General features: G+C 36.7%; 1 protein-coding gene across 2 annotated transcripts in view; it reads right to left on the reverse strand.

Moving 5' to 3' along the window:
• Positions 1 to 956: 956 nt before the first annotated feature.
• The window catches only part of SEC23IP (SEC23 interacting protein), a 38,418-nt gene continuing 24,199 nt past the window's right edge, over positions 957 to 15,175 (reverse strand). The window contains exons 16-19 of one of the 2 annotated variants that reach the window (XM_070752597.1): positions 14,855 to 15,040; positions 12,871 to 13,036; positions 10,371 to 10,481; positions 957 to 3,922 (exon numbers count right to left, since the gene is read on the reverse strand). In XM_070752597.1, coding sequence (XP_070608698.1) covers positions 10,400 to 10,481; positions 12,871 to 13,036; positions 14,855 to 15,040 — 434 coding nt within the window. In that variant the 3' untranslated portion in view covers positions 957 to 3,922; positions 10,371 to 10,399. Of the gene's footprint in view, positions 3,926 to 10,370; positions 10,482 to 12,870; positions 13,037 to 14,854; positions 15,041 to 15,175 lie in introns of both variants that reach the window. The other variant, XM_070752596.1, reaches the window with a different exon arrangement.

Raw genomic sequence — 15,175 nt, forward strand, 5'->3', positions numbered from 1 at the left:
TTAACACAGGTTGGAGAACATTCAGAATCCAATAAAATCATCAAAATACTGTATTGGCTCACTACAAAAATATCCTAAAAGAAATGGTAGACATGCTGTAACTAAATGTTAAAACAATAAGCAAAACATGAATTCAGCAAATTCTTCTCCAAGCTGATAATTAAGCAAAAGAAGGCACTTTTTTTTTAAAAAAAAAAACCTGTTCCATTTTTAAATCTTCAAAAATGTTAGTTCAATTCTTCCAATTGACCAGGCTAAAAGGCAACCTACAAACCATGTCCTTTTTCTTTCAATAGGTGTTATAGTATTGGTTCGATTTGTGTGTTGGTATAATGACAATTTTGTTGAGAATTTGTGCATTAAATGTTCTTTCATGTTGAAATGCTGATCTCCAGTAGGTATCATATAATTTTTCTCACACGTCTTGAATTTGTACTTTGGAAAGTTGAAGGGATGCATTGTACAAGTTTCATTATCATAATAGTTTTTGCAATGATTTAACTATCCTATATTGAATTCCATCATTGCAGAGTATACTCATTCTCAATTCTATGCTGTCTTGAGGATCCAAGAAGTAATCCAATGCTTTGGGAGTCATGGGTCCCAGATTTTGGATACAGTCTGGAAGTTAACCCATCTAAGGTACCCAGATTCAAAAACTATTTTCCTGTGGCACCATTTTATCCAAGTAAAGGTGATGATAACAATATGGCTAGTAACTGTAAGCCAAACCTAACTCACAAGGTTATTGTTGTGAAGAAAATAGGAAACAGGTACATTAGGTATGTTTATCATCTCATATTATATAAAAATGTGGGGGGGTGGATGGGTAGGAGAGAACAGCACTAAGTCTTCACATTACAACACCCTACTGACCTATACAAAACGGTTATGTAGGACCCCTGGTAAACTGTTCAAATTTCATTAAAAGAGAAAATGAAGAAAAAAGGCTTAGGTGAACAGGCCAGAAATTTTAATCTCAATACTAAAATTTCAAAAAAAAACAAGAAACACTCATCATAAGCCACTGATATAGTCATTAAAGAATTAATTTGCTACAGTGATAGAAATCCTTGCCAAAAAGTAAATTATCTGGCTGTTTTACAAAGCACATAAAAATAGCATAGACAGTGCAAACAAAATTAAGTTTAAAAAATACATAAACAGGGAATGAAATTCAAGTCAGATTTCTTCATAACCTCAAGGACCTGACTTATGGTTTCACTACCTCTTATATTTACATTAATTAGAAATATAATTTACAAAACAGAATGGGACGGATTGAAGTTTGTTGAAGTATGGTTAACAAACTCCACAAAAGTAAAACTGTACATAATTCAACAGAAAACAAAAAATAAAATATCATTGCAGATACATTTGAGAAAATGACAGGACTGCTTCCAGCTCTGAGAGTCCAAATCAGGGCATAGTTTCACTTCAGGCTTATCTAACCACAGCAGCAACCATTGTAATTTCCAAAAATGCTCCAAGTATTTAGATGCTACAAGGATTTGTGGAAAATAAGAATCCATTGCTATGGCTGCAATACCAATAACAGGCAGGTGCTGGTTTGGCCATTCCGGATTCTTTCTTTTTTGTAACTATTCCTCTTTTCTGCAAGGAAGCACATAAAACAGCATAATCCAATAGTCACAGCATTGCTGTCAATATTATAAAGCTGAGGAAAGAAAATGCTCACAGCTGTTTTTTCCACATTTTTCTCTGACTGGTAAAATGCAGCAGAGATTTTGCTGATGGTTAAATTATAAACTTACCATTGGGCTCTAATTTTGAAAACCAAAAAACTTAGTTTGAAAGCATGTTGTTTATAAATTTTTGAAACTTCTGTCACAGATTAAAACCCAGTAATTAAATAAAATATATAAGCAAGGATAGCAATAACAGATAATGTTAATTAATGTGAAGTATAATGGTATTAAGTTTATACTTTAAATATCTACATCTTCATCTTCAAACTAAAAAATGTATAATTTGTAACAAACTAAACTTTATCCATATATTGAAATGAATAACGCATCTGGAATATTTTCAGAAATGGAAATATTTTGATGAATTTAAACTATTCAAAACCAAACTTAAATTCTACGGAAACATCCAAAAACAGTTTATCAGGTTTGCACTATTTATTTCCATGACAATAGACAATGTTCAATCAAAAACAAAATGAACTTCTTTAAATTAAACTTGATAACAAACACATCTGCATTTTTCATAGTAGCAATCAATACATTAATTTTACCTCACTTCACATTTTCACTTCAGCATATTCTATATACAAATACTGTTGCTGATTCTCGAAAACCTTTGCATGTCTCTTTCCTTTATATGTGACCAGAATAACTGGGAATGTAATCTGAAAGCCAAACTTATACATTTTAAACTGTTTAGAGCAGTTTTTCTCAACCTCACCAACTTTTAAGTGGACTCCAATCCCCATAATTCCTCGGACAGCAAGCTGGGAGATGAAATCCGCTGCTAAGGTTGAGAAAAATTGGTTCAGATATAAATTTAATCTGAGTAATATTGAAGGATTTCTCCAGTTATTCTATGACAAGAAGCTGCTTCATTCACTATTTTTATGCCAGAATTTACTCAGGTTTAATAAGAAACATATTATATTTCATTATGACAAGGAGCATAGCAAATACGTAGAATTTAAAAAAAATCCTGCTTTCGGAAAATAATATCAGCATTAGCAAAAAAACCATAACTGTTCTGAAATGTCCACTAATATCACAGTATTTAAAGATATATAAAATAGCTATGTGATAATATACTGCAATGAATTTACTTCTGTTAATTTAAAAATATACATTTTTTTTAATTGCATAGATCATATAACAGGCAGGTGATGATTAAATTACAAATTTCATCTCTTGGTCCTTCTTTTCAGGAACCAATATAATGTCTGTTTCAGGATAAATATTACCACCTCCTTCACCCAGCAAAATCATATTGGGGGAGGAGGGTATCTAAATTAATTCATACCAGGTAACTATTGCAATATCCCTTTAATGAAACATCGCTTAACGTGCAGGAAAGGAATTAAAAGTGATGAAATAAAATAAGCTTCAGAAATCCAGTGTTGATAAATTTATTTATGAAACAGATATTTTGCTATGGAAACTAGGCAAAGGACTAACTAAATTTGATCTTTAAAGCATTCCTCTGACCCCAGGGCCATAAATGCATATATTCTTCTAGGTCTAGTCCTCAAATCACATATAAAGTTATGTATCCAATATAGGTCCATCAATGTCAAACCAAATTTAGCTCATTGTTCTCTACTCAATAAGCAGACATAAACAAGTAATACAAATGCTAAGTTTACAAAAATTATCTAAGTAACTTAGAATAAAGTTTGTGTCACAAAAATAAAAATGCATCTCTTTCAGAGGCTCAGAATTCTTTTATAAAAATGTAATGGTAAATCTGATGTTGTATGAAATTGATTCCAATTATTTATTTTGCAAATACAATGGCTTGAGGTAAAGGTACATTAAACAAATTTGATGTTAAGTTTACATTTTTAAAGAAATCAAACCAAGTGGATTTATTAAATAAAAGTATTATTGCTATTTGCCATGAAGGTATTATTTTAAAAAATAGAATCCCGATCAAAAACACAGGCCGGATAAGCTTACAAACCAAGATAGATTAGAAATTATGAGTTTTTGTGCATCTTTTTTTAAAGAGGACTCAAGTTTGGCAAAAATGCCACAAGTGATTCAAGGCTATGAAAACACATTTTTTCTACACCTGATGTTTTATTTTCTAAATGACCCAAAAAGGTGGCTTAGAAACGGAGTGCTGCAGACTGAAACAACTTCTGTCATCTATTTCATAGGGAATTGGTGTCTTTTTCTTCAAAGGCTTTAGCAAGCCAAAACAGAGATGAGAACTGCTGAAAAAAGAAAAAAAGAGAAATAGACAGGAGGGTAAGCTACGAAAACTTGGTTAACAGCAAATACGATTGCCACGAAATGTAAAACTATCACTGAAAATGAATAGGAAAGTCTCTATCAATTTAATTTCTACTAGGACATTTTCTTCCCATACCAGTGCTAATGGAGAAAGGAGTGTGAGAGAAAAAAAATCTAGTTAAGATATAATTCTGTCATACAACTTCTTTAGAAACATAGAAACATAGAAGTCTGACGGCAGAAAAAGACCTCATGGTCCATCTAGTCTGCCCTTATACTATTTTCTGTATTTTATCTTAGGATGGATATATGTTTATCCCAGGCATGTTTAAATTCAGTTACTGTGGATTTATCTACCACGTCTGCTGGAAGTTTGTTCCAAGGATCTACTACTCTTTCAGTAAAATAATATTTTCTCATGTTGCTTTTGATCTTTCCTCCAACTAACTTCAGATTGTGTCCCCTTGTCCTTGTGTTCACTTTCCTATTAAAAACACTTCCCTCCTGGACCTTATTTAACCCTTTAATATATTTAAATGTTTCAATCATGTCCCCCCTTTTCCTTCTGTCCTCCAGACTATACAGATTGAGTTCATTAAGTCTTTCCTGATACGTTTTATGCTTAAGACCTTCCACCATTCTTGTAGCCTGTCTTTGGACCTGTTCAATTTTGTCAATTTCTTTTTGTAGGTGAGGTCTCCAGAACTGAACACAGTATTCCAAATCTGGTCTCACCAGCATTCTATATAGCGGGATCATAATCTCCCTCTTCCTGCTTGTTATACCTCTAGCTATGCAGCCAAGCATCCTACTTGCTTTCCCTACTGCCTGACTGCACTGTTCACCCATTTTGAGACTGTCAGAAATCACTACCCCTAAATCCTTTTCTTCTGAAGTATTTGCTAACACAGAACTGCCGATACAATATTCAGATTGAGGATTCCTTTTCCCCAAGTGCATTATTTTACATTTGGAAACATTAAACTTCAGTTTCCATTGCTTTGACCATTTATCTAGTAAAGCTAAATCATTTACCATATTACAGACGCCTCCAGGAATTTCACCCCTATTGCACACTTTAGAGTCATTACAGACGCCTCCAGGAGTATCAACCCTATAGCAGTAATTATATCAACCCTTTAGCAGTAATTATTGCAATCTTCCTGTTGTTTTTTAACGTTATTACTATAAAATGTTCTAAACAATATATAATCTGAAGCAATCTTATTAAATAACTTGTTTTTAGCATTTTTTTTCATTTACACATGGTCATACACAAAAATATTTTCAGTCATATTTAGATGTTACAAACTCTAAATGCAAATTTGAACTAAGCATAGAAGAGTACGTATTTGTGCAAATGTATTTATTTTAAAATACATTTCAGTGTTTTCAGTCCATCCACTGTGAGTAGCAAACAAATTTAAAAATATTAAAACAGAAATCCTACCACTAATTATGAATTATGATAAAGCAAACATTAAAAGAGTAACACCTCCCGCTTATCCCAAAATATCAAAATATTCTAAAATGCTCTTCTGACAGAATTCTATACCTAACTTCACAGAAATAGTTTATTCAGGAATTCAATAACTTTAGCTCAGTGTACATAGAAAGGACCTATTTGATTTTTGCTTCTATTAAAATCAAATATTAAAGTTGGATTAAGTCATTTACAGCAGAGGTCCCCAACCTTTTTTGCACCAGGGACCGGCTTTCAGCTAGACCAGTTTTCCATGGCCCGGTGGGGGGGGGGGGAGCTAGCTGTCAGCGGCGCCGTAAAAGGGGCGATCAAGAGAGGAATGGGTGAATGAATGGACGGAGGGTGGGAAGGAAGGAAGGAAAAAGGGAAGGTACAGGAACAGAAGAAGGGTGCAAAGAAGCAAAGAAAGGTGTGAAAGGGGAGAGTAAGAGAGGAAGGAGTGAAAGAAGGGAATGAGGGAGGAAAGAAGGGAGGAAGGAAAAGGAAAGCAAGAAATGGAGGGAGGAAAGGAAGGGAGGAAAGGAAGGAAGGAAGAAAGAAGGAAAGAGGGAAGGTACAGGAACAGAGGAAGGAAGCAAGGAAACATGAAAGGGGAGAGTAAGAGAGGAAGGACTGGAGGGAGGGAGGGAAGAAGGTAGGAAGGAGAAAGAAAAGAAATAGAGGAAGGAAAGGTAAAAGAGAGAAAGAAAAAGAGCAAGAAAGAAAGAAAGAAAGAGAAAGAAAGAAAGAAAGAAAGAAAGAAAGGCAACTTCAAAGAAAGGCTCACTGAGCATCTCTCACTCTCTCTCTCTTTCTATCCCTCTTTCTTTCTTTCTCTTCCTTTCTCTCTCTCCTCTTCCTTTATCTCCTCTTTCTCTCCCCCCTCTCTCCCCCTTTCCCTCTCTCTTTCTCTCTCCCTCTCTTGCTATCTCTCCCCCCTTTCCCTCTCTTTCTCCCTCTCTTTCTCTCTCTCCCCCCTCTCTCTTTCTCTCTCTCTCCCCCTCTTTCTCTCTCTTCTTCTCACTTTCTCTCTCTTGTTTTCTTTCTGTCTCTTTTGCTTTCTCTCTCTCTCTCTCTTTCTCTCTTGTTTTGTTTCTCACGCTCTTTCTCTCTCTTGTCCTCTCTCTCTTGCTATCTCTTTCTCTCCCCCCCTTTCTCTCACTCTCTCTTTCTCACTTTCTCTCTATCTTGCTGTCTGTTGCTTTCACTCACTCTCGTTCTCTCTCCGTTCTTCTCAGCGGTGACGCGCGCACGCCCTGCCCGCCTCACATTTGCCGAGAGGACTTTCGCCCCGGGCTCTCAGCAAGGGGGTTTGCATGAGAGGCGGGGCCGGCGGAAGGTGATATTCAATGTCGGGGGCGCACGGGCGGTTTTGCGCGCGCTCCCTATCTCCCTGCTAGCCCACTCGGAATACGTATTCAAAATAAGAAAAGCCTTTGCCGGCGAAGGCTTTTCTTATTTTGAATACAGTATTCCGAGTGGGCTAGCAGGGAGATAGGGAGCGCGCGCAAAACCGCCCGTGCGCCCCCGACATTGAATATCACCTTCCGCCGGCCCCGCCTCTCATGCAGCCCCCTTGCTGAGAGCCCGGGGCGAAAGTCCTCTCGGCAAATGTGAGGCGGGCAGGGCGTGCGTTCCGGGTGCGGGAGGAGCTGCGGTGAAAGGCAGGAGGTGGCAGAGGAGCAGAGGGGGCAAATCGGGTGGGCGGTGGGCAGCGCGGAAAGGCCGAGGGGACCCTGGCGCCGCGGACCGGCTGAAAACCCCCAACGGCCCGGTCCCGGTCCGCGGACCGGCGGTTGGAGACCCCTGATTTACAGAACATATTAAAATACAGTAGATCTGGAGGCAATGACAGTCTTATTCCCATTTTGGTATGGAAGACAGTAAAAATTCAACCTAATTTTCCCTCTGAAACTTCAATTTTCTTACATGTGAAAACTCTCAGGGGTTGCATACCAGTTAGTAACTGACTACAGAAAGGTTTCCTAGGAAATCTGCATATTTGTCTCAAAAATAGGACTTTTCATGCATAAGTAAGTAGGTATGTTGCTCCTCAAAGTAATGTTAGTGGATGCAATAATGTGACACTTGAAGGATACAAGTGCTATGTATTGAGGCAAAGGAAAACTGTATTGGCATGTGGAAAATGCGCACAAACCCCATCTTTCTAATGGCCAACTGGAAACTGAAGGCCTTTGGAAACAAAGCTTCCAAGATTGTTCACATATATTGTTGGGCGAACCGAACTTGCATAGTTGGGGCCCGTGCTGAACTTTGCGGGGTTCGGCATACCGAACCCGGACTTTTTCAGAAGTCCGTGTTCAGGGTCGACATTTGATCGAACACCACGGTGGGCGCGAGGGGGAGGCGGGGAGGGCTCTGAGGCTTAAGCCACTGACTTGGCTTGGGGGGGGGCCAGGAGGGGCGACTCCAGACCTGGAGACTGACCTCCCCCCACAGCGCTTCGCCTCACGCCGGGCCAGAGGAGTGGGGAGCCAGGTTTTGCCGGCCGGCTAATCAGGATCCCGTCCGGCAGCTTCAAGTGGGTGGTGGGCGGGAGGGGGAGGCAGGGAGGGCTCTGACTCAGAGCCCTCCCCGCCTCCCCCTCCCACCCACCACCCACTTGAAGCTGCCGGACTGGATCCTGAAGTGCTGGGGGGAAGGTGTCAGGCTCCATCAGGCGAGTGATGGCCGGGAGCCACCGAAATTAGAGAGAACTAGGGGCAGGGATTTTCGGTGGCTCCCAGCCATTACCCACTTGATGGAGCCTGACACACACACTCTCCAGTGCTTCACCTCCCATCGGGCCAGATGTGTTGGAGTTGGGGTTCAGGTTCAGCGAACCTACCCGAACTCCGACTGCAAGTTCGTCAGAACCTGATGAACCCGAACTTCAACGGGTTCGCCGAACACTATTCACAGACTGTTCTGGTAGACTGCCTCATGCCCCAGATATAAATTATATGTTAATGTACTGTTAGAGTAATGTACCATATTAGAAAGGGAAGTTAATATATATTATTTTTCAAGTGGAATCTAATATATAACCAACATACAGTGTATCTTTATTGCTGAAATAATGCAATAAAATTACAGAATTTGAAAGTTCCCTTCTTATTTGGAAAACAAGTTTCTACAAACTTTTTTGACAATAGTTCAAGTGGAAATTGCAGGAGTATTGTCCTCCATTTCTTATTTATGCAGATGGCTCATTTGGAAAGTTTAAATTACAATCTCTGTAAGTACTGAAGATTAGAGGAATTTTATCTGTATATTTTAAACAAAGCTTCTCTCAACAAGCAAAGCATTAATATGTCATGAAGCAGCATGATATGAGCAAATTGTTTACTAAACTCTGGGAGTAATTACAATAATTTCTACTGTTATATGTTATTTACTATAATTGCAATAGGATGTCTGTGTATGCATTAAAAATTTCTAAGACTGATAAATATTTCACATATATTGATCCCAAAATATGTTAAATGATCAGAAGTATTTAATTCAGAAGCATATAACAAACTCATTAAAATAAATTTGACTCTATAAAGATAGCTACATGTTTATTTTTTGTTTCCCTTTCCTATACAGTTATTTAAAAAGAGAAAAATATAATTTATTTATTTCCTAACATGCACTATATTTGCTAACAGAAGAATGTTTGCAAACTGCTGAAAGTTGAGGAACATAAAATTAGTCCTAACCCATTATATGCTTAAGTTATATATTTTATATTGATAAGCTGAATTGTTTCATTTGTTTCATTCGCCTATTAGGCAAAAAGTATTTCATAAATGTAAAAGAAATTATAACAATTTTTATAAGCAGAAGAGGGATTATATCGTTAGTACTAAAAGTTATTCTAACATGACATTATATATCTTTAATGAAGCTAACCTCAAAAAGGAAGCATAAGAGTTCCAACTTCAATGTTTCCAAAAAGACTGAAAAGACAAATAACTATCCCCGCAAGCTAGCTGATATTATTCTTTATGCCATAATTGGATAAAATGACAAAAAAAAGCTTACATTATCATGATCATCAAGGAGACATTTTCTAACATTTACGGTCACAAAAATTACCATACAGTAATTCACTCCATAGGTGAATGTTTTAAAATGGAACAAACACCTAATCCTTGAATTATAACTGAAATTGGAATCAGAACTTATGTTGCTAAGCAATATGGTTGTACATTATGTGACCCCCATTGCTTTGCAATGGCATTCCCAGCAAATCCAGTTGTCTTCATAACCTGATAACCAGCAGTGGATTGCTCCTGGTTCTTGCCAGTTCCTAGAACTGTTACAGCCCACCTCGCACGTATGTTTCTGCGCATGCACAGAAGTGTCGTAAAAGGCGGATTCATCCTGGTTCAGACCAGTTCGCCCAAACCAGTAGTGACATTATGATGACATCATGGAACAGATTCGGCCAGTGCCAGTTGGTGGATGCCACCATCTTTTTTTAATTTATGTTTTTGGAAAAACAAATGATTTTTTTTCTTCTTCTGAGCATGCACAGAAGCCAGGTTTCCAGTACTGCGCATGTGTTGCCACCTTGTTTTCAGCTATTTTTTAAAAATTATTATTATTATTTTTTAGCACTGCTCATGCGTGCACACACAAAACGTAAACATACCTATGTGACATGGTGAAGTGGCATGGGAGGAAACAAACTGGCAATGAGGTGAGAACCCACCCCTGACCGCCATGCGCATATGCAAACTGGTGGCAAAATATTTTACAAACCATTATTTTACAATATTTTACAAACCACTAATAACAACCTCTTCTTCACTGCCATCATACCTTTGAATGGTTCCTGAAGGAGTAGTTGTAACTCAAGAACTACCTGTACACAAATTGATACAAATATATTTCAAGCATACTAGCACCTCTATACCAGGGGTTCAGAAGCTTTTAGGAAATATTGTGTACTATTTATATTAGGTATTACTTACACATTTTCTATTACAGGTGTGTTCTGATATCAATGTTGTGGTTGTTCAGGATAAACATTCATAGTTCTATAGATTTCTTTTAGAAGAAGTAGAGCCGTATCTTCTGATTCCCTGCAGATTTAAAAAAATATGCTAATTTCCAATGAAAATGATGTATTCTGTAACTTTTATTAATAAAATTCATCTTTTTCATTTATTTTACATTTTTGATTAGGTGATATTTATGGATTCAATTTGATGGCAATTCTAATTAATGGGTATTAAGGCTATCCTGAACAATATTACAAAGAAGAATCTAATGAAAATGGGGGGCAGATTGTTATCGCTGTTATATTATTAAAATGTATGTTCTAGCTTTCTAGTTCTTGGATCATATATTCAATAGAATATGTATGCCCAACATACTCAAACTTGGAAAAAGCTATAAGAGATTGAATTGATGGGCCAGCAGAGTAGTCTTCTTAGTAGCAACCCCATAGTCTGAAACTCTGAATCCCCCAATCAGAAGAGACCAATCACACTAAAATTTAGAAGACTGTAACAATGGCCCTCTTTCACATAGACATGCGGTACATGAAAATGTAGTGGTAGAAAGCACACTGAGATTTTAGTTATGTTTTTCTTATTGTTTTTTATAATTATAAGTGACCCATAATTTTGTATGTGAGATACAAATGATTGTGCGACTAAAATGCATTTGGAAGTGATGGTACATAGATCCTTTTACTCATAATGTCAATCTTCCTAGCAAGGGAACAAAATTTGAGTCGATTCATAGAATACAACTATGTTTATTTTGTTTATTAATGCAGTATTGTAAAAATATACTAACAAAATATTATTATTATTTATAATACAGTTAGCAGCACTCTGTTTGTGTAAGTTCAGGGCTTTGTAATTTATTGCTATTTCTAATCATTTGGTGATATTTATTTAGTTAAATTTATAGGCCGCCCTTCTCCAAGTAGACTCACAAACTATCATGATAATTGGACTTCATCTTATATCAAATTAGACAATGAGTATATCATTAAAATTTAAAAAAAAACAAGACTAAGTTTTATTTGTAATCCAGAACACCACCCTACAATATCAATCTATATAATCTACAGTATATTTTACTGAATATAATAGATGAATTATAAAATGCATCATTTTTCCAATTTTATAAATAATTAAAAAGCCTTCAAGTTATTAGATAATTTCATAATTAAATAACAATCACCAAATAGATTTCAGCCAAAGCGATAATAGTGAGCTAATCCCCAGAAGGGGTTTTTTTGTATAATTTATTTGAATACACAAAAACGCCATACAGAAATAATATAGAAAGACCAAAAAAAAATCTTTTATTACATGAATCCTTTCATCTCTTCAGCCCTATATTCAAAGGGCAGGGAGAGAGACTATTTCTTATTAACAGAAAAAATATTGTTTGTCTACTACCTCAATGTTTATTTTATTAATCAAGCAATGCATGATGTATTTGGCTTCAGCCTACTTGTAATAATTTTATAACTTATTATTCAACAGAATTTTCTTGAATGCAAGAGTGCCACCTTATGGAAATATTATTTAACAGCATTCCAGCATAGACCAAGCAAAGGAAACTGGAACATTTCTGAAGCAAAATATAAGCTAGCAAACTGGGGTATAAATTCTAAGCCTCCCTACTTAAAAAAACCAAACAAACATGTAACATGAATAAATTATGTCATTTGCAATCTCGGATATTGTGATGGTAATCAACTTGGAAAGTTTTAAAGTGTGGGAAACAAAATTCATAAAGTATAAAATTGTTGGGAAAGTAAAGAAAATAAGACCACTGACTTCATGTTTTTCCCCGGTAGAGATCAGGCTAGCAAATAGAGCCGGGGTGGCGCAGCAGGTAGAGTGCTGTACTGCAGGCCACTGAAGCTGACTGTAGATCTGAAGGTCAGCGGTTCAAATCTCATCACCGGCTCAAGGTTGACTCAGCCTTCCATCCTTCCGAGGTCGGTAAAATGAGGACCCGGATTGTGGGGGCAATAGGCTGGCTCTGTTAAAAAGTGCTATTGCTAACATGTTGTAAGCTGCCCTGAGTCTAAGGAGAAGGGCGGCATAAAAATTGAATGAATGAATGAATGAATGAATGAATGAATGAATGAATAAATAAATAAATACATACATACATACATACTGTGGCATAATATGTGATAAGAAATAGCAGGTTGGGTATATTTTACTAAAATACAGTACAACATTTCCATATTTAGATGCCAGAAACTCCTGGCAGTGGGCAGAGCCAGCCTATAATACTGACTTCTAACATTTGAGCCACAATGGCTCCTATATATGGATTTTATAAATGCATTGATTGTTTAGTTGCTGAACGACGATGTGGTAGTGTATTCCTTTGCTGTGAATGGTAAATGTAACAGATAAAATTCAGCTGAAAAAGAGGGATATCTAAAGAAACAAAATTTTGCAGCACTGTTATAAAAAATTAATACATCCTTACCAGTAGCACAAGTGACTCTGTAGAGCGAAAAGATACTCATTAAAACTTTCTATAGGTTTTTCTTGAAGAACATAATCAATACGACGGCCTCCATTTAGCAAACCAATTTTTATACTCAAGTCTTCGTCTTTTGAAAGTTCTGGACTTTCCACTATCTTTTCTGCTCCTAGGGAAAGAAATTGAGTATGAAAAAAACAATACAAGTTGAATCCTCCTTTTGTGATTCTCCCTTTCTTTACTACAATATTTCAGTATTATGCCAATTTATAACAGTTACAATTTTTATCCTGATATATTAACATTTCTGCGAAAAAAATACTCAGTGAGACTTTATTATATTGCATATTTAGAAACTTTCGGAAAATGAGCTGCTCTGTCATATATGCTTACATTCAACATACATTGCAGGATATCCTATATAGCACCTAGTAAGATGTGTAATGATTTATCTAAAATGGCCAAGTGTGCTTCAGTTCTAGGGTAGATGCTTTGAAATAGAAGCTTCTTAAAGTGGCTATGTTTTTTTCTGGACTTGCATGGTAACCACTTAGGTTTCAGATAGGTTTTAGTTAGACCATTACGCAATAGAGATACTCGTTTTACCTTGAAATTCACTGGAATTTAACACTAACACATATGATAAGAAGACAGATAAAGAGGTAAGACAGATAAAGAGGACCAGAATATCTCCGAGACCGCCTTCTGCCGCACGAATCCCAGCGACCGATTAGGTCCCACAGAGTGGGCCTCCTCCGGGTCCCGTCAACTAAACAATGTCGGTTGGCGGGCCCCAGGGGGAGAGCCTTCTCTGTGGCGGCACCGACTCTCTGGAACCAACTCCCCCCGGAGATCAGAACTGCCCCTACTCTTCCTGCCTTCCGTAAACTCCTCAAAACCCACCTTTGCCGTCAGGCATGGGGAAACTAAACATCTCCCCCTGGGCACGTTTAATTTATACATAGTATGCTTGTGTGTGTGTCTGTTAGTATATGGGGTTTTTTAAATCTTTAAATCTTTAAATATTTAATTGGATTATTTATTATTTGTTTTTCACTTGTTGTGAGCCGCCCCGAGTCTTCGGAGAGGGGCGGCATACAAATCCAAATAATAAATAAATAAGTAAATAAATAAATAAATAAATAATAAGTAAGCACTTCAAAGTTAATGTCAAATTATATTTTAGTGCAACAATAACTTCAGACTCTCCTTTCATTAAAAGTACTTTAGTTTTAATCATTTAAGAAAAGTTAAGTAAATAAGTTCAACAAACAGAATAAAACAAACTTTTTCTGCCTAGAAAGTCAATATTTTATTATCTCCAGGCAATTACAATACTTTACGTAGCGAACTTGTCTTGTTTGTCATACTGTTTGATTAAACCAATGCACTTATTAGATGTAATGTACAGTTTTTATTATTTAGTAGCCCTGACTTACAACCACACTTGGGACTCGGTTTAGAACCATTTCTACTGTGGTCAACAAGTGCATTACTGCAATTGTTAAATAAATCACACAGTCATTAAGCAAAGCTGAGTTCCCCAATTGACTTTGTTTATCAGAAGTAGATTGGGAAAGTCACAATTTGTATTCATTGACCACAAGATGTTGCAACTATCAGAAATGTGAGCCACTTGCCAACCACTAAAATTACAGGCAAATGCTTGCAGAGATATTGTGACAGTCACAACTTCAAATATGGGTCATAAGTCACTTTTTCTGAGACCATCGTAACATAAACCATCATTAAACAAAGAGCTGTAAGTTGAGGACTGCCTGAAACTATTTCCCTTCTAGAAAAACTTGTAACTTTTATGCTTTCCAGGATAAAAATAAAAGTCTTCATACTGAAGGAAACTATCAGGGAATGAGACATGAGTTCATAACATGAGATTCTAGACTTCAATCCTGCTAAGAGATAGAAACACATTTCAGTTTTATCACATTGAGCGGTTACTGAAAAGGGTATGCTTGTATCAACTAACCTTCTGCCTCATCTTTTTCCTCTTCTGCTTTAATCTGGTGAGCTACTTTCTCCAATTCTGCTTGGAGTTGGGAAGCAGAGGTATGGGCGCGTGCAAATTCGTTAAGGGTTTGCCAAGCACTTTTCAAAGAGCTTAGAAAGCCTTGTTTCAAATCTGATCCCATCCGAGAGAGAGAATCTTTCAATTCTAATAAAAAAGAAAGATAGAAAAATATAAATTTGATCCAACCACTGCAAGTTTAAAAAGCAATCACTTTGAGTCTTCGGAGAAGGGCGGCATACAAATCTAATAAATAATAATAATAAATACAAATGTTAAATA

Source organism: Erythrolamprus reginae, chromosome 5, assembly GCF_031021105.1.
Source record: "Erythrolamprus reginae isolate rEryReg1 chromosome 5, rEryReg1.hap1, whole genome shotgun sequence".
Taxonomy (NCBI): Eukaryota; Metazoa; Chordata; class Lepidosauria; order Squamata; family Dipsadidae; genus Erythrolamprus; species Erythrolamprus reginae.